Source organism: Coregonus lavaretus (genome assembly GCF_964263955.1).
Source record: "Coregonus lavaretus genome assembly, chromosome: 1".
Lineage (NCBI taxonomy): Eukaryota > Metazoa > Chordata > Actinopteri > Salmoniformes > Salmonidae > Coregonus > Coregonus lavaretus.
The window spans coordinates 35,224,316-35,245,213 of record NC_139988.1 but is presented as its reverse complement, the minus strand read 5'-3'; the positions used below and the strand labels follow the sequence as shown (position 1 = coordinate 35,245,213).

General features: G+C 48.7%; 1 protein-coding gene across 1 annotated transcript in view; it reads right to left on the bottom strand.

Moving 5' to 3' along the window:
- Positions 1–20,898, bottom strand: part of LOC311129204 (attractin-like protein 1) — a gene marked incomplete at both ends in the record, with an annotated part of 364,441 nt that overhangs the window by 129,829 nt on the left and 213,714 nt on the right. The window contains 1 exon segment of the mRNA XM_084161510.1: positions 10,435–10,496. Within this exon segment, the coding sequence (XP_084017636.1) occupies positions 10,435–10,496 (62 nt within the window).

The window sequence follows — 20,898 nt, the reverse complement described above, 5'->3', positions numbered from 1 at the left end:
GGACATGCTCGGGGGCAAGGGACCTTGGGGGAGGATCAAGGCCCTGGCGAGAGAGGAGCAACGGCGTCAGCAGGGCCATCGTCGGAAGGACGAGAGGCAACCCCAAAAAGTTTTTTGGGGGGGGCACATGGCTTGGGCGGCTGGGCAGCAGGAGGCTGCCACAGGGAGACGTGGAGAGAAGGCTACCGGATTACGGGAGCCATTGGCGAGTAGAGGGAGGGAAGTAGTGGAGGCACGGCGTGAGAGACTGAGGTGTGTTACCAGTCCGGTCCGGCCCGTTCCTGATCCCCGGTTAAGGCCAGTGGTGTGTGTTCCCAGTATGGACCGGCCTGTTCCTACTCCACGCACCAAGTCCACGGTGTGCGTCGCCAGCCCAGCCCGGCCTGTTCCTGCTCCACGCACAAAGCCTACGGTGTGCGTCGACAGCCCTGTCCGGCCTGTTCCTGCTCCACGTACCAGACCTACGGTGTGCGTCGCCAGCCCAGCCCGGCCTGTTCCTGCTCCACGCACTAAACCTACGGTGTGCGTCGCCAGCCCAGCCCGGCCTGTTCCTGCTCCACGCACTAAACCTACGGTGTGCGTCGCCAGCCCAGCCCGGCCTGTTCCTGCCACCCGCACCAAGTCTACGGTGCGCGTTGCCAGCCCGACCCGGCCTGTTCCTGCCACTCGCACCAAACCTACGGTGCGCGTCGCCAGCCCGGTCCGGCCTGTTCCTGCCACCCGCACCAAGTGTACGGTGTGCGTCGCCAGCCCGACCCGGCCTGTTCCTGCCACTCGCACCAAACCTACGGTGCGCGTCGCCAGCCCGGTCCGGCCTGTTCCTGCCACCCGCACCAAGTATACGGTGCGCGTCGCCAGCCCGACCCGGCCTGTTCCTGCCACTCGCACCAAACTTACGGTGCGCGTCGCCAGCCCGGTCCGGCCTGTTCCTGCCACTCGCACCAAGCCAAGGGTGCGAGTCGTCAGCCTGGTCCAGCCCGTTCCTGCTACTCGCACCAAGCCAGGGGTACGAGTCGTCGGCCTGGTCCAGCCCGTTCCTGCTACTCGCACCAAGCCAAGGGTGCGAGTCGTCAGCCTGGTTCAGCTCGTCCCTGCTACTCGCACCAAGCCAAGGGTGCGAGCCGTCAGCCTGATCCAGCCCATTCCTGCTACTCGCACCAAGCCAGGGATGCGAGTCTTCAGCCTGGTGAGGCCTGTTCCGGCTCCACGCACCAGGCAAAGGGTGCGTATCGTCTGCCAGTTCCGGTCCATTCCTACCTCACGCGCCAAGCCAGGGGTGCGCGTCGGAGGTCCTGATCCAGCAAGCTGGGTCAGATCGGACCGGGGGCACTACGGGGGGAGTGAAGTGGGGTGGTGGTCAAGCCCGGAGCCGGAGCCGCCTCCAAGGAGCAACACCCACCCAGCCCTCCCCTATTTTGGGGTGTAGGCGCGGTCGGAGTCCGCGCCTTTAGGGGGGGGTACTGTCACGCTCTGGCTCCGGGACTGTGTAGTTTGAGCCAGGGTGTATTCATTTGGTTGTGTTGGGTATAGGGTGTGTTCATTTGGTTGTGTTTGGTTTTGGTTGTAGTGTCTTGTCTCGTCATGTGACTCCCAATCGGAGGTAACGAGTGTCAGCTGTCGGCTCGTTATCTCTGATTGGGAGCCATATTTAAACTGTCAATGTTCACCTTAGGGTTGTGGGTTTTTGTTCCATGTTTCAGTCTGTGTACTGAGGACTTCACTATCCGTCATTGTTTATTGTTTTCTCGTTCGTGCACTTTAACTTTAATAAAGTCATGTTCGCTACAAACGCTGCGCTTTGGTCCACTCCTTCCGTAGACGGCCGTGACACACAGCCAGCACACACACACACACAAACATACACACCAAGGCATGCAGACACGCACACTCACACACAAACATGCAACGGACAAAACATATACTCTCACACACATTCACACATACAAAGACCACAAACTCACACCCTCTGTGATATGCACATGCATAGCCTACATTTACACAGACACATTTACAACCATGTTAACATAGCCACACCCTCTGACACATGTGAACTCCTTTTTCCCTTTGCCTAAAGCATCTAATCAACTGAGGTGACACAGGGAGGCACATACTGCTTCTGCTAAAGCCTTTGAGCTACTACCAATTGGATGCATCTCACAGGACCCATGATGCACAGGGCTCTGTTGAGGTTTTATTTATTGTGATATAATTATAACTGCACTTGATCACTGCAATAAACTTAACAAGGCAGGATAAGAGCAGGGGACAAACACAGAGAGTGACATTACATAGAGAAATCAGCTGTTACATCTGAAGAAAAAGTGGGAAAAGTACATGCTTCAGAAGCTGCTTACTAAAGAGGACAGTGGGTGAGAAGGAAGTGCGTGCCACTACGAAACATGACACAGTGGAATAAGCTCTTGGAGGAACTCGACTGAACCTTAAAGGCCCAGTGCAGTCAAAAACGTGATTTTCCTGTATTTTATATATATCTCCACACTAAGAGGTTGGAATAATACTGTGAAATTGTAAAAATTATGATAATGCCCTTTTAGTGTAAGAGCTGTTTGAAAAGACCGCCTGAAATTTCAGCCTGTTTTGGTGGCATGGAGTTTTGGTATGCCTGGGGACAGACCAATAAGACCAATAAGAAAGATGGTTCTAAACCTGTCTGTCAATAATGAAACACAACGCACAGTGCTTCTGTCACACCCTGATCTGTTTCACCTGTCTTGTGCTTGTCTCCACCCCCCACCAGGTGACTCCCATTTTCGCTATTATTGCCTGTGTATTTACAGTGAGGGAAAAAAGTATTTGATCCCCTGCTGATTTTGTACGTTTGCCCACTGACAAAGAAATTATCAGTCTATAATTTTAATGGTAGGTATATTTGAACAATGAGAGACAGAATAACAACAAAAAAATCCAGAAAAACGCATGTCAAAAATGTTATAAATTGATTTGCATTTTAATGAGGGAAATAAGTATTTGACCCCTCTGCAAAACATGACTTAGTACTTGGTGGCAAAACCCTTGTTGGCAATCACAGAGGTCAGACGTTTCTTGTAGTTAGCCACCATGTTTGCACACATCTCAGGAGGGATTTTGTCCCACTCCTCTTTGCAGATCTTCTCCAAGTCATTAAGGTTTCGAGGCTGACGTTTGGCAACTCGAACCTTCAGCTCCCTCCACATATCTTCTATGGGATTAAGGTCTGGAGACTGGCTAGGCCACTCCAGGACCTTAATGTGCTTCTTCTTGAGCCACTCCTTTGTTGCCTTGGCCGTGTGTTTTGGGTCATTGTCATGCTGGAATACCCATCCATGACCCATTTTCAATGCCCTGGCTGAGGGAAGGAGGTTCTCACCCAAGATTTGACGGTACATGGCCCCGTCCATCGTCCCTTTGATGCGGTGAAGTTGTCCTTTCCCCTTAGCAGAAACCCCCCCCCCCCCCCAAAGCATAATGTTTGCACCTCCATGTTTGACGGTGGAGATGGTGTTCTTGGGGTCATAGGCAGCGTTCCTCCTCCTCCAAACACGGCAAGTTGAGTTGATGCCAAAGAGCTCCATTTTGGTCTCATCTGACCACAACACTTTCACCTAGTTCTCCTCTGAATCATTCAGATGTTCATTGGCAAACTTCAGACGGGCATGTATATGTGCTTTCTTGAGCAGGGGGACCTTGCGGGCGTTGCAGGATTTCAGTCCTTCACGGCGTAGTGTGTTACCAATTGTTTTCTTGGTGACTATGGTCCCAGCTGCCTTGAAATCATTGACAAGATCCTCCCGTATAGTTCTGGGCTGATTCCTCACCGTTCTCATGATCATTGCAACTCCACGAGGTGAGATCTTGCATGGAGCCCAGGGCGAGGGATATTGACAGTTATTTTGTGTTTCTTCCATTTGCGAATAATCGCACAAACTGTTGTCACCTTCTCACCAAGTTGCTTGGTGATGGTCTTGTAGCCCATTCCAGCCTTGTGTAGGTCTACAATCTTGTCCCTGACATCCTTGGAGAGCTCTTTGGTCTTGGCCATGGTGGAGAGTTTGGAATCTGATTGATTGATTGCTTCTGTGGACAGGTGTCTTTTATACAGATAACAAGCTGAGATTAGGAGCACTCCCTTTAAGAGTGTGCTCCTAATCTCAGCTCGTTACCTGTATAAAAAACACCTGGGAGCCAGAAATCTTTCTGATTGAGAGCGGGTCAAATACTTATTTCCCTCATTAAAATGCAAATCAATTCATAACATTTTTGACATGCGTTTTTTCTGGATTTTTTTGTTGTTATTCTGTCTCTCACTGTTCAAATAAACCTACCATTAAAATTATAGACTGATAATTTCTTTGTCAGTGGGCAAACGTACAAAATAAGCAGGGGATCAAACACTTTTTTCCCTCACTGTATACCTGCGTTTTCTGTTTGTCTGTTGCCAGTTCCTCTTGTCTTGTCGAGTCTTACCAGCCCATTTTCCAGCATCTCTAGTTTCTGTTTTCTAGTCCTCCCAGTTCTTCCTGCCCTGACCCTGAGCCTGCCTGCCGTTCTGTCCCTGTTTAACGCTGCCTTGGATTACTGACCATTCTGCCTGCCCTTGACCTGCCGTTTGCCTGCCTCCTGTGTCTGCATCTGAGTCGTGTTAGTACGAACTGGCCATGACTAACCCAGCAGACTCGGACCTGCTCCGCAACGCCGTCTCCTCCCAAGGAGCCACCATTGGAAGACTCGGGGAGTTACTTCAAAATCTTATGGAAGGATTCCAGACCTTGGTGGTATGCCACGACAACAATTTCAATACATTGCTGGAGTAATTCGGCGGATTGTCTATTAGGCAGCCAGCCACTACAGTAACCTCCCATCCTCTCAGTAACCCCGCTGTCAGCAGCGCGTCTCCCCAGCCGACCCCTGCTTCCCGAGAACCCTGCTTACCTCCTCCGGAACGTTATAGATTCTGGAACCTGTCGGGCGTTTCTCCCAGTGCTCCCTCATCTTCGAGCTGCAGCCCTCTTATTTTCCCTCGGACCGCTAGAAGATAGTGTACCTTATAACGCTGATGTCTGGGAGGGCTCTCGCCTGGGATACTGCGGTGGTGAAAAAGGTGTTTGATTCTCTGTTGTCTGGGAGAGAGGCTGCTCGGAAGCTACTCCTACAACGTCAAGACTCCCATAGTGTGGCAGACTATGCGGTCGATTTCCACACATTGGCCGCCGAGAGTGCCTGGAACCCAGAATCCCTGTTCGACACGTTCCTTCACGTATTATTGGAGGAGGTTAAAGACGAGCTCGCAGCCCAGGAGCTGCCCATGGATCTCGACTCTCTCATTGCCTTGACCATACGGATCGATGGGCGGCTACGGGAACGTAGGAGGGAGAGGAGGTCTGTTCCCAGTCACACTCGCTCGTCCAAGGATCCCACCTCGCCTCCGAGGAATCCCGGAAGTCCCCGTTGTCTACATTACTGAGAGAATCCGAGGTTACCCGAGTTCCCCCGGGACTCACCGAGGTCTGCCGACTCGCCACCTCCAGAGCCTATGCAACTTGGCAGAGTTAGATTATCGTTTACGCAGACTGAACACCAAGAGCTGTCTGTATTGTGGGACTACAGATCATTACATTTCTACCTGTCCATTAAAAGACCAGGCCCATCAGTAGGTACGAGTATGCTGGTGGGCCGTACAGAGAATTTCCAATCTCCCATTACTCGTACCCCTCTCCATGCCATCCTGCTGTGGGGTGACAGGTCTAAATCTCTCCGGGTACACTTTGACTCTGGTGCCGACAAGAGTTTTATGGACACTACCCTGGTGTTAGAGCTGGGAATCCCCACTCAACCCCTCTCCATTCCCATGGACGTTAGAGCGCTGGATGGGCGCTCTATTGGCAGAGTCACCCACAATACAGTTCCTTCCGAGTGTCAGGTAACCACAGTGAGTCTATGCAATTTCTGCTCATCAAATCTCCTCAGGTACCCGTGATGTTGGGGTTTTCATGGCTCCAGAGGCACAATCCCCTTATCGACTGGACTGTTGGTTCTATCAAGGGTTGGAGCCCGTTCTGCCACACTCATTGCCTGAAGTCGGCGCAGCCTACCCCGGTACGTCTTCCTGCGGGCTTGGAAAAAGCCTCGAACCTCTCCGCCGTCCCAGCGGAGTTACAGGACCTCCGGGAGGTTTTCAACAAGGCCAGTGCCACATCACTTCCTCCGCATTGGCCATACGACCTCGGGGGCGGCTTTATTCCCTGTCGGGTCAGGAGACCAAGGCGATGGAAAGGTACATTAAGGACTCCCTGGCTGCAGGGTGTATCCGTCCTTCTGCTTCCCCCGCCGGCACAGGGTTTTTCTTTGTGGAGAAGAAGGACAAAACCCTGCGCCCATGTATCGACTACCGGGGCCTCAATGACATCACGGTCAAAAACTGTTACCCACTACCACTCATCGCCTCGGCTTTCGAGCCTCCCCAGGGGGCTACGATCTTCTCGAAGTTGGACCTTCGGAACGCCTACCATCTGGTGCGGATATGGGAAGGAGACAAGTGGAAGGCAGCCTTTAACATGGCTAGGGGGCACTACGAATACCTGGTGATGCCATTCGGACTGACCAACGCTGTTGCAGTGTTCCAGGCCCTGGTTAACGGTGTTCTCCGCGACATGTTGAAACGCTTCGTGTTCGTCCACCTTGATGACATCCTCATTCTTTCCCGCTCAGCTCAAGAACATGTCCTCCAGCGTCTCCTGGAGAACCAGCTTTTTGTTAAAGCTGAGAAATGTGAATTCCATCGCTCTACCATCTCCTTCCTAGGATACATCATCGCTGCAGGTAATATGCAGATGGATCCTGGCAAGGTGAGAGCGGTGGTGGATTGGCCTCAACCCACATCCAGAGTGTAGCTGCAACGCTTCCTGGGGTTTGTTAATTTCTACCGCCTTTTCATCCGGGGTTACAGCACCCTGGCTTCCCCCCTTTCAGTACTCACCTCTCCCAAGGTCCCGTTCACATGATCTCCAGCTGCTGACTGGGCGTTCTCTGACCTCAAGCATCGTTTCACTACAGCTCCCATCATAATACATCCGGATTTGTCCCGTCAGTTTGTTGTGGAGGTCAACGCCTCGGACGTTGGAGTGGGATTATGTCCTGTCCCAGCGTTCTGCCCAGGACCAAAAGCTGCATCCCTGCGCTTTCCTTTCCCATCGTCTTAACACCACTGAGACATGGGAAATCGAGAACTACTCGCGGTGAAGATGGCGTTGGAGGAGTGGAGGCACTGGTTAGAGGGGGCGGAACATCCATTCGTAGTGTGGACTGATCACAAGAACCTTGAATATCTCCGCACCGCCAAGCGCCTCAACTCTAGGCAAGCTCGATGGGCCCTGCTATTCACTCGGTTCAACTTTACCATCTCCTACCATCCGGGATCCAAGAATGTGAAGCCGGATGCGCTCTCACGCCTCTATAGCCCCGCTGTTACACTGTCAGACCCCGAGACCATTCTCCCTCGTCCCGGGTTCTGGAAGGTGTTCTGCACACTCATTAGGTCGTCGGACAGCCTGTCCTCCGGTTTTCACCCCAGTCTAACGGCCAGTCGGAGCGAGCCAATCAGGACCTGGAGATGGCTCTTCGTTGCCTCATCTCCGCCAACCCCACAACCTGGAGCCAGCAATTTGTGTGGGTGGAATACGCCCGCAACACCCTTCCCTGCTTGGCCACTGGTCTCTCGCCTTTCGGGTGTTCCATGGGATATCAGCCCCCGCTCTTCCCTGAGCAAGAGGTCAGCATACCCTCGGCCCAGATGTTTGTCCGCCACTGTCGCTGTACCTGGATTAGAGCCCGGTCCGCTCTTCTCAAGACCACCTCCAGGTATCGTCTCGGGCAGAGGGTATGGCTGTCCACTCAGGATCTGCCCCTCTGGGTGGAGTCCCGCAAACTTTCCCCCCGTTTCATCAGCCCTTTCCCCATCTCTAAATTCTTAGCCCCTCTGCTGTTTTGTCTTCTGTTGCCCCGCACCCTCCGTATACATCCCACTCTTCACGTGTCTAGGATTAAACCTCTGTCTCACAGCCCTTTGTCTCCTTTGTCTCCTGTTTCCAGAGAAATCAGCTGTTACATCTGAAGAAAAAGTGGAAAAAGTGCATGCTTCAGAAGGTGCTTACTAAAGAGGACAGTGGGTGAGAAGGAAGTGCGTGCCACTACGAAACATGACACAGTGGAATAAGCTCTTGGAGGAACTCGACTGAACCTTAAAGGCCCAGTGCAGTAAAAAACGTGATTTTCCTGTGTTGTATATATATATATATATATATATATATATATATATCCACACTAAAAGCTTGGAATAACACAGTGAAATTGTGAAAATTATGATAATGCCCTTTTAGTGTAAGAGCTGTTTGAAAAGACCACCTGAAATTTCAGCCTGTTTTGGTAGCATGGAGATGTGGTATGCCTGGGGACAGACCAATAAGACCAATAAGAAAGATGGTTCTAAACCTGTCTGTCAATAACGAAACACAACGCACAGTGCTTCTGTCACACCCTGATCTGTTTCACCTGTCTTGTGCTTGTCTCCACCCCCCACCAGGTGTCTCCCATTATCCCCTGTGTATTTATACCTGCATTTTCTGTTTCTCTGTTGCCAGTTCGTCGTCTTGTCAAGTCTTACCTGCGTGTTTTCCCTGTTTTCCAGCATCTCTAGTTTCTGTTTTCTAGTCCTCCCGGTTCTGACCATTCTTCCTGCCCTGACCCTGAGCCTGTCTGCCGTTCTGTCCCTGTTTAACACTACCTTGGATTACTGACCTCTGCCTGCCCTTGACCTGTCGTTTGCCTGCTCCCTGTTTTGTAATAAACATCTGAGATTCAAACTGCCTGCCTCCTGTGTCTGCATCTGGGTTTTATCCTGAGTCATATTAGCTTCATTTGTAAATCGGGAGGTGCAGAGAGCGCGAGTGACCTGGGGAGCACTGAGGTACCGGAAGGCATGAGAAAAAAATATCACCTTTATAATAAAGCATTGCATGCATATCATCACATTTGCGTAGTGGCATAGAGCAGTAGAGTAGAGGCATTTACCTTTTATAAAGGCATTTCATGCAATTCTACATCATTTTACATGACTGGAGACTTTGGCAGAATATTTTTTTATACCACACAAACAATCAAAATGACACTGACTAACTGAAAATCTGAGATCAATAAAAACGACCTAGAATACATCAATAGCATAGGCCTAGGTGTGTGGAGACATACTGTAGGCTACAACATGAGGAGGAAATGATTGTCCTAAACATGCTTTTCAGTTTCACTGACTCACCCAGCTCACTCGCCAGAGATGGCCAATGCGTTCGTGCCAAAAGCCTATATCTCGCTCTTGTTTTACTTTGTAAAACAACATTTGGAAGTTGATCAAATATTTTGTTAGCCTACAGCAGACAGATTAGAGTCTTCTCTTTTCACCAGGAGCCATTTGGTTTCCATCCTGTGTTTTCAGCGATTGTATTTAAAATATTGTGAAAGGCCTGTTTTGTCTGCATGCTGTTCACTGACAGATTTGTTGCGCGTTCCCGACTGTAGGCTTTGCCTTGTTATTGGGCTACACACAATCCACAGCTAGGCAATTTTTGAAAATATGCTGTTGATCCTCTGTGGCTAATTTATGGGTATTTTCATGGTGTTGTAGGACATTCTGAATATTTTCATTTTTCCTGAACAGACAGCAGTTATTCTATAAATTTGGCAAATGTATTTCAATTCATCAGAGTGCTGCAGCTCCTCCAGAACCCTTCGTGCAGCTATGATTCTATAAATAAATACATTATGAAGTGTAACGCTGGAGAGATGAGAGTTGTAGGCTCATGTCTATCAGAGCTGAGAGAGGGAGAAAGATCATAGAAAGTGAATCTCATTCTAGTTCTGTGAGAGATACAGGCGCGCTACTCACACAGCCATGGCCATGTATTGGTCTCAAACATAGGTTACAATGTTACGCAAAGCATAAGCCCGGGCCGACCCAACCCGAATCAACTCTTAGAATGTCAGGCCCGGGCTGAAGATCAACTTTTTCACATTAGGGGCTGGTGGGTGGGGGGGGGGGGGGGGGGGGTGACAATTAAGGAAGTGGCAACTCGAATGAACTTTGATCGCTTTTATTCAAATTTTTACATTGCAAAAAGTGAAAATACTTTTCCAGTACCGTATCTGGCCAAATAGGTCCCGGAACAAAACAGTCCAAGATGGAGAGGTGCCGGATCCTGTTCCGGCAGGATCCGGCTCAAATTAAGCACGGACAACGCTCATTCAGTGAAACCGGTTGACTAGCAGAAGTTGGCCTGGAGACAGCAGACACAATTAGGTCTGTTGTGTTTTTTTATTAAGCAGCAAGGGATTAACCATGGAAAATGGCATATTTGTTTGCCTTATTAGTTCCATCTAAATGGTACGTACCTGAAAAAGGTGACAAAAAACTGCACCAGGTCCATGATGCTGTTGTGCTGGGAGAAGGCAATCTATGGAAGGAAAGACAGAAAAAAGGAGGATGTGAGAAGGATGTGAAAGATATTGAATATGTTGCATACAGTGGACATATTGATAATACCTTAATAAAACATATGTTGCTGACAAGAAACAAAAGTAGACAGAGTTTCCATTAGAATAATTCAATATAGTAGTTTATGCTACTGGCTGGAGACAGTACACACAGCAGGGGGATTCATTTCAAATGTACACCTTAAGTTCCGCAGCACGTGGACTATTTTCCTTCCCCGCTAATCAGGGCCTGTTCCAATCAAGGGAAACCAGGTGAGTGGATTTTCTGGCCAATCAATGACATTACACAGTCATTGTGGTTAACTATTAAAGTGAAAAGTCTAAAGGGAACGTTAACGTTAACCAAACTAAAGCCATTTTTCAGACATTAACGATCTTGTGCATGACGGTGCAATAATAAATAAATGCATTACTGTACATGGTAACACAACCTACCCACACATGTAACAAGGACTCATGTGAAACCGCTGTTTTGTAGATATCTGCTTTACCTAAGGCTAGTGGTTGCTATGAACCATTACATAAGTTACATAAGGGGACTAATTTTTCTTTGCAATGCAAACTGCATTAGCTGCAGCACCACATGTTCTCTCCCACTTCATGACTAGTATGAGAGAGGTGCATGACTAAATCTACCTCCCATATTTGTAGATCACTTTATGCTGTGAGAGACTAAACTGTTCAATGATATATTCAACTATTGTGATTTTCTCATTTGTTAGCTCATGCAAGGGGATATTGAATGGCACGTTGATATGTTTGCAGGTATAATTTAAAATCAAATCACATTTTATTTGTCACATGCAGCGAATACAACTTGGGTAGACTTTACTTTGAAATGCTTGCTTATGAGTCCTTCCCAATGATGCAGAGTTTAAAAATAGTAACATAAGAGGAATAAAATACACAAAAATAGAGCTATATACAGGGAGTACCAGAACCAGATCAATGTGCAGAGGTACGAGGTATTTGAGGTAGATATGTACACGAAGGCAGGGTAAAGTGACTAGCCATCAGGATAGATAATAATAAGAGTAAAATAAAGAACAGAGCAGCAGCAGCAAATTATGAGTGTAAAAGTGTGTGAGTGTGCGTGTGTAATGTGTATATATGTGTGTTTGTGTTGTGTCAGTAGGCGTGTGTCTGTTATGTGTGTGGGCGTATGTAGTGTGTGTGAATGTGTGTGGTTTTTGTGTGGGAGTGTCAATGTAGTGTGTGTGAGTGAGTGTGTATATGGTGTGTATACATAGTCTAGTGAGTGTGTGTAGGGTCAGTGCAGATACACTACATGAACAAAAGTATGTGGACACCTGCTCGTCGAACATCTTACTCCAAAATCATGGGAATTAATATGGAGTTGGTCCCCCCTTTGCTGCTATAACAGCCTCCACTCTTCTGTGAAGGCTTTCCACTAGCTGTTGGAACATTGTTGCAGGGACTTGCTTCCATTCAACCACAAGAGCATTAGTGAGGTCGGGTATTGATTTTGGGCGATTAGGCCTGGCTCGCAGTCGGCGTTCCAATTCATCCCAAAGGTGTTCGACGGGTTTGAAGTCAGGGCTCTGTGGAGGCCAGTCAAGTTCTTCCACACCAATCTCGACAAACCATTTCTGTATGGACTACGCCTTGTGCACGGGGGCATTGTCATGCTGAAACAGGAAAGGGCCTTCCCCAAACTGTTGCCACAAAATTGGAAGCACAGAATTGTTTAGAATGTAATTGTATGCTGTAGCGTTAAGATTTTCCTTCACTGGAACTAAGGGACCTAGCCTGAACCATGAAAAACAGCCCCAGACCATAATTCCTCCTCCACCAAACTTTACAGTTGGCACTATGCATTCGGGAGGGTAGCGTTCTCCTGGCATCCGCCAAACTCAGATTTGTCCATCGGACTGCCAGATGGTGAAGCTTGTGCTGCCTACCACTTCGCAGCTGAGTTGTTGTTGCTCCTAGACGTTTCCACTTCAGAATAACAGCCCTTACAGTTGACCGAGGAAGCTCTAGCAGGGCAGAAATTTGACGAACTGACTTGTTGGAAAGGTGGCATCCTATGACGGTGCCACGTTGAAAGTCACTGAGCTCTTCAGTAAGGCCATTCTACTGACAATGTTTGTCTATGGAGATTGCATGGCTGTGTGCCTGATTTTATACACCTGTCAGCAACGGTTGTGGCTAAAATAGCCAAATCCCCTAATTTGAAAGGGTGTCCACATACTTTTGTATATATAGTGTAGTTTGGGTACCATTTATTAACTATTTAGCAGTCTGGCTATTTAGCAGTCTTATGACTTTGGGGTAGAAGCTGTCTCGGAGCCTGTTGGTCCGAGAGCCGGACGGTAGCAGAGTCTTTGGCAATTTTTTGGGCCTTCCTCTGACACCGCCTGATATAGAGGCCCTGGATGGCAGGGAGCTCAGCCCCAGTGATGTACTGGGCTGTCTGCACCACCCTCTGTAGCGCTTTGTGGTCAGGGCGGTGCATTTGCCATACCAAGCGGTGATGCAGCATAAAACTCCACAATGTGTTTATCAGTGGCCTGCTTAACCAAGTTTAACTGGACAAAGTGGAAGAAGTCCTGTACTGTACATACCATGGCAGTAAACACACACATTACACTACAAGGATAAGCATGTGTAACCTACACCAAGTCCCCTCTGCTCCCCCACCACACACAAACTAAGTTCTGCCTGTCACAAACTATCACATTTGCTGTATACAGCACCAATCTCTACATTTCCTTTACTTGTCATCTGTCCCAATGATCAACTCTGTTTTCCCCTTCTCCCCATGACTACACCTGTACAATGTTGGGCCACGCAGAGCCTGCTGTTAGTACAAACCCACTGCCTTCAGCTACAAGTCGTCAAAAGGGTTTATTTCTACGCTGAAGTCATTCACAGAAATTTGATAAGTTTGCAGGCATAATTGATTTAACATATTTTCACTAAGCCAAGAGCAGAAGTCGACCTAACAGAAGGTCTACGGGTTTGGTCGTTTTTAATGTCCTCCTCACATTGAACAGAGGGGAAATATGTGCTGTTCCATATGTTTCTGGTAGATAATTCTAGTTCCTATACATAAAAGGTGAGTCAAGACATAAACACATGGCTTTTGAGGAATAATAACCTGTCAAAAACCCGGCCATGTTTGAAGAATACCTCAGAAGGTAGTTGGTGGGGGAGGAAGGATTTAAGTGATTTACTGGCATGTATGTTTCTAGTGAAATTGCCTTCCATTGAAACATTTTGAGAAAGTCCGATTTTCGTCCAGAGGGACACACCATTAAGGGTGATATCAGATGGAAGCCTTGGTCTACAGTCAATGCACTCAGCCCTCAAGTATTACCCCCCCCCCCCCCCACCACATATCACGGCTGATGCACGCTGGTGAGGACGGCCCTTCAATTTACGACAGCCGCAGTTGGGAAAGCAACAACAATCAATAAGCAGTACGGGGCTGGCCCTCTTCTGCAGGAGATGTACGGCGGTAGCGTCGTCGCCAGGTCTCGATGGCACTGGCAGTCGAGGAAAACGGCCACATCACTCCTCCTGACATCAACTGCTTGCATGGAAAATATCCCTCCATCATAAAAGAGAATCCTTTTCTGTCGTTTTTTGAAATCTCAGCACTCACCCGCCTTTTACTCTGTTCCATTAAAAAGCTCTTTGAGGAAATGGGAGCGCTGTGAGCTTGCTAGAGTCGGATCCCTTTCGGCAGGCCTGCAGGTTTTTTGGAGAAGGCCCAGTTGATGGTGTGTGTTCTGTGATGGATCACTAGGAGCAGTGTTTGTGGTTTAAAGCAAGGCAGGAAGGACATGGCCATAAAACCAGCAACATCTCTGTTTGCTCTGGATCTCTGAGGGCTGGTATTAAAGCCAGGGCTGTGGGGTTAAAGGGGCTTGCAGTTGAATGCCTCACTACAAACAGGTTGAGTGGGGAGAGCAGAACTGAATATGATCACTTAGGAGAGTGCTCAATGGTTTACATAACTTTGCATTAGTGAATATAAATGTTTGATTAGATCTGTTTAAATATGTCAATGTGAAAATATGTAAATTAAGTGGAAAGAGTTCCGCTTATAGGTGGATTCTACTACCCTGCCATAACTGAATAGGAACATGTCTATTATAAATAGCCAGAGGTGGGACCAAGTCCCTATTATTCGAGTCACAAGCATGTCTCAAGTCACAAGGTCCGAGTCTCAAGTCGAGTTCCAAGTAGAACGGGTCGAGTCTCGAGTCAAGTCCAAGTCGTGCATTTGAAGAGCAAGTCAAGTCGGGTCGAGTCACACGTTTTTACTTGTTCAACTACAAAAAGTTTTTACTTGTTCAACTACAAATCTTTGTCTATTTATTGAGGCTACCAGACAGCCCTTTTAACGATTTTGTCCACAACATATTTTGATTATGTAATAATACATTTTAACAACAAATTCCAAATGCAAGCTTCATAAGTAAATGATCAATTTCAAACAATTTCATACCAAAATACCAGCAGGCCTATGCTAGTAATTGTTGCTTGATGCCCCATTGCTGGTGAGCTTGCAAAGTAAACAGTTAATATTTTTGGACCTGCATATTTATTTATGGCAATACTCTCTCCCTACATTTTGACGTTTGCGCTGTACCCGATCCTATAGCTGTACAACAAATCTCCAATCTGTTTGCTAGCTCACCCGACCTGTGTTGATTGACAGTTATGCTGGTCTAATCAGAGGGCCGAGTGTGCGTTTCACTAGCCAATATGTTGCACATTTTTTGCAAGTGCGATGCTGCGGCTACTGTATCTGTCTGCGTGGAGAGTAATCCACAGAGACAATGTTCCACAAAATGAGTGACAGAACGTTACAAAACCTGGCCAGATAATTTCAAGTCATTAGTCTGAAGTCAAAGTCGAATCCCGAGTCTTGAGGCTCCAAGTCCAAGTCAAGTCTCAAGTTATTTTATTTTCTATGAAGTCGAGCCTCAAGTCATCAAATTTGTAACTCGAGTCAGACTCGAGTCCAAGTCATGTGACTCAAGTCCACACCTCTGTAAATAGCAGGCCAACTATATTAATAATGAATAGGGGACTGTCAACAGATCACATAAGAGGATAAATAAGATGATAATTCTCCCACACACACTCAGTCCCATACCATAGGCCTGTGTTCCAACTCCACTCCCTCTCTACTAGAATCAAATTGTTTGGAGATCAGAGGTTAATAATGTATTGAGTGACAGTGCCCTCTAAAGCTCAATAGCAACCTATTTGAGTTGCAATTAGTACGAGTGAGACCAAACCAAGAGAGAGGAGAGGGAAGAGATAGTCACAGGCCTCTGAAGTCAATGATATGACTCAAAGGCCCAGAGGCCCACATTAAGACAGAAGAGTCATTACTGCAGGCCTACGGTGGCCCTCATGGGACGGTCAGAGAGGCAGTGAGGTAACTGTGCTGTTCTCAATTCCCAAAGCCTGGCGAATAGTCGCTTGTTAAAAGCTAGAGTAAAAGAGAGATTTCAACTTATCAATAAGAGATGGGAGAAATAGGGAAAGGGGTGCAGTGGATCACAGGGGGGAGGGGATAGGAGGGTAACTGTGTGAATGTGAGTCTGTGAAATTAAGAGTGTGTGTGTCCAAGAAAGAAAAATCAAGAGAGAGAGCGAGAGAGAGAGAGTAAGGGTGAAAGAGCGAGAGAATGAGAGAAAGTGCTTCTCCACAGGAAAACTGGACATGCGGCTACATTAGCATATTCATGAGGATACCTAATGACCACAGCAAGGCATTAGCTGAGTGTGACATCCACCTACACAGTATGCTAATCAGTGATCCTCAGCGATATGTGTTAAACATTTTACCGTTTTCAAGAGTAAACACAAGTGCACTCCTTTTAAACCGATAGGTGCTCCACTCACTCATTCCTCTCAGAGTTTATATACTGTATGTGTGTGAATTCATTGTTAAGTGTCATCGTTTGAAGAGTATATTTTTAAACCCATGTTTACCCCAGCTACAATATGTTCTTTGTTATATAAACATTGAATAAAGTCATGAAGTCGTATAGCGAGCCATCATAAAAGACCACTTGTGTTACATTGTGTTTATCTATCTGCCATACATTGATCTAGACCAGGGCTGTTCAAGTCCGGTCCAGGAGGGCCGAAACACTTCTGGTTTTTGTTTCTACCTGGTAGTTAATTGCACTCAACTGGTGTCCCAGGTCTGATTCCTTATTAGAAGGATGAGATGAAAAACAGAAGTGTGTCAGCACTCCAGGACCAACACTAAAAGCCCTGATCTAGACTCACTAATTCTCCCTCTTCTCCCAATGTGATGGCGGCATCATTGATATCAAATAGAGCCTGTTGCGCGCTAACAGCCATCACCAGAGGTTTGTGCATGTTCCTGTCCCTGGGAACTGACATGACTGCAAGGGGGCGGGTCGAAAACAGACCAAAATGGGTCCAGAGTACCAGGAAGAGAGCTACCCAGCAGTTAGCAACATTTGCAGGGTTCCCCGAAAACACTCTCCAAGAATAAAAAAGTCAGTAGCAGCTTTAGTGACCGCTGTGACTTGTACAAGCTCCAAACCAATGTAGGGATTACATTGTTTATATTGAGTGTGGTGAAGAGAAATACAGTGGAATCATTGAGTGGAATAAAAACATGTTTTGGCCTTTGACTGACTGTGTCCTTTATAATTCATTTGTTTGTCTGTTAATTTTAAAGTTAGACAATTCTCCTGGTAAATTGAACAGTGTTTGAATGTAAACAGTTTCCCTGTCAACTAATCAATTTCACCAATCTTACATGGCAGCCTCAAGGTTTGTTCTTCATTTTAGAAAAGAGGTGAAAATAAACAGTCATATTGTTCAGATTTAAGTGCCTGTTGCAAGATCATCATTAAAATTCCTTACAAAATAATTCCTCTACATTCCGGTTTATATGTTAATGACCGTGAGTCACTTGTACCCCCAATCAACATCCATGAACTAATAGCCCATGTCTTATTATGACATCTCTCTGTTTCCCATATTTTTAAACAGGCAGCACTTAACCTGGCCTCTCCTCTTACATCCATAGGAAAGATGATCTCCTCCTGATAAGACCATCATCAGATAGAGATGCTGCTATGTTTTATGTGCCGTTTCAATTTCCCTTTTATCCAATAAAGGACACATTGTCACTCCCATCGTCGGGAGGCGAGCGGCTGTTGAGGTACACCGCACAGTGCCTGTCAGCAATTACATTATGAAAGGCATTCTACTTAATGATGTCCTCTGAGAGGCTAAATAAGTGACTCTGTGTTGGGAGAAAATCGAATCACAGACCAATCGTGTGCCCAGAGCCGGGGAAACAACATGGCCGCCTCACTGAAACCCATTTAATCAGCTGAATTAGGCCCGGCCGTGCAGGAGTCAGTGGAAAGACGGGAATCGATGAGAGGGCAGGATTCATACAGCCTTTATTTCTGTGGGGTGGCTGGGTAGGCGATTGATAGGGCCAGGACTTCACACACACAGCCTTCATTAAACAGACACTGGAGACACTCTGGAGGTGCAGGGCGGAGAGGAAATGTGCTATACATGAGCAGTTATTATTTTACAGCCCAGGGCATCAGTTTGCTGAGTATACTGAGTTCATTCTGACAGGTATATCGTCACTCACACCAAACTAACCATATAGATGTCACGGTTCAGACAGACGACCAGAGGACCACAATTGCGTCACACCAGAAAGTTTATTAAAACTTAAGGGAAAAGGGAAGTAGGGAGTGAATGAAGGCTCCAGGGGTAACAGGGATCCCGTCCAATGTGCTGGGTCTGTGCCCCCCCCAGTGGCAGCGATGCGTCCTATGAAGCCGGTGGTGGGTGGTCCAGAAGTCCTGGGGGGGGGGGGAGACACAGACACAACAGGGCGGAATGAAACAAGGCAGCAGTACAGTTCAAGGGAAATCCAAAATACGTAGTAGCAAGGCAGAAGGCTGGTCAGAGTTACCGGGATTGAAGAGTAGTCAGGAGTCGTAATGGCAGAAGCAGGTCTGGATCTCCTGGGGCAGAAGAGTATCCAAAAATCAGGCAGGTCCGGGGTCACAAAACCAGGGTGAGCCAGAAGCGCGAGCAAACAGGTTCCGGGTGTGAGCTTTGCAGACGATCTGACACCGGAGAGCTGAAAGACAGGGCCTTAAATACTGGGAGAGGTAGTGGGTAATGCAGCGCAGCTGGCAGAGTAATTAGAGCAGAGCAGAGCAGGGACAGGTGGAGCTAGTTAGGCTGAGTAGAGAGAGTGGTGAGCAGAGTGGAAGAAAATTAAGGTGGTAACCCGGTGGAGTGAGAGGCTCATGACAGAACCCCCCCCCCAAGGGACGGCCCCAGAAGTCCCAAGAGCAACACCACGCCGGGCGGGAGGAGGGGAGCCGGAGGAGGGCTAGAACTCCTCCGAACGGTCCGAGTGAACGTCCTCATCCTCGGAGGAAGCCGGAGGGCCGTGGTCGGGAGATGGGACAGGTCCCGAGACAGGATCAGGCACAGGACAGGAAGCCGAGCGGGCAGGACGGTTAGGGACCCCTCTGGGGCGGCCCCTACGGATTGCAGGTTGATCAGGATGCCGTTGGTGGAAAGCGGTGATGAGAGTCCTATCCACAATCCGACTAGCTGGCACCCAGGTCCTTTCCTCAGGTCCATAGCCCTCCCAGTCAATGAGGTACTGGAGACCCCTACCCCTCCGTCTGGACCGAAGCAGGCGGCGGACGGTGTAAACCAGACCCCCATCGACGAGCCGTGGAGGAGGAGGACAAGGCGCAGCAGGGACCAGCGGACTCTCATGGATGGGCTTAATCTTAGACACATGGAAAGTGGGGTGCACCCTCAGGGAATTAGGCAGTTGGAGCCGGACAGCAGTTGGGCTAATCACTCTTATGATAGGGAATGGGCCAATGAACCGAGGTGCCAGCTTCTGCGACTCCACCCTGAGTGGCAGGTTCTTCGATGACAACCACACCCTTTGACCAACATGGTAGGTGGGAGCAGGAATTCTCCGACGGTTGGCCCCGGTAGTGTAGCTGGCAACGGATCTGAGGAGTGTGGCTCGGGCTTGTGACCAGGTGCGGCGACATCGACGGGCAAAAGCAAGTGCAGATGGGCAAGTAACCTCCTCTTCCTGGCTGGCAAATAGAGGAGGCTGGTATCCATAAACACATTGGAAAGGGGACATACCGATGGCAGAGCAGGTCAGAGAATTGTGTGCGTACTCCACCCATGTCAATTGCTGCGACCAGGAGTGGGGGTTGCGTGAAGTCATGCATCGCAGTGCCTTCTCGAGCTCCTGATTAGCCCGCTCTGACTGCCCATTGGATTGGGGATGGAATCCGGAAGTCAGACTGACTGTGGCTCCCAGCAGGTGACAGAACTCCTTCCAAAAAGCGGAGGAGAATTGTGGACCACGGTCAGAAACTACATCCTTTGGCAGTCCGTGGATCCGGAAGACGTGTTCCAGGACCACCTGGGCGGTCTCCTTGGCGGTTGGGAGCTTGGGGAGGGGAATGAAGTGTGCCATCTTGCTGAAACGGTCAACTATGGTGAGAATGACGGTCATGCCACTTGAAGGGGGCAGCCCCGTGACAAAGTCAAGGGCGATGTGAGACCAGGGACGTCTGGGCACAGGCAGGGGCTGCAGCAATCCGGCTGGGGGCTGGCAGGACGACTTGTGTTGGTTGCAGATGGGGCAGGCTTGGACGAATTCCCGTACATCCTTCCTCAGAGAGGGCCACCAGAACCTCTGGGCGAGCAGGTTGTAAGTGCGGGTGGAGCCAGGGTGACAAGCTAGGCGGGAGTCATGTCCCCACTGAACGACCTGGGACCTCAGGTCTTCGGGGACAAAAAGGCGGTCAGCTGGGCAAGTGCTGGGACCTGGCTGGTTACGGAGAGCCTCCAGCACCTGTTCCTCAACAGCCCAGGTCAGAGCTGCAACGATGCAGGGACTTGGCAGAATCGACACAGGGTCCTTGGAGGGGGTGTCATCCTTCTGGAATTGACGGGAGAGGGCGTCTGGCTTGGTGTTGCGTGATCCAGGCCGGTATGACAGAGTGAAATTAAACCTGGTGAAGAACAGGGCCCAGCGGGACTGCCTGGAGTTCAACCGTTTGGCCGTGCGGATGTACTCCAAGTTCTTATGATCGGTCCAAACGAGAAATGGAATGGTGGACCCCTCCAGCCAGTGACGCCACTCCTCCAAGGCAAGCTTCACAGCCAGCAGCTCACGGTTCCCTATGTCGTAATTGCACTCAGAGGGGGACAACCGACGTGAGAAAAAGGCACAGGGATGGAGCTTCCTATCCTCCGCAGCCCACTGAGAAATCACAGCACCAACTCCCACATCCGAGGCGTC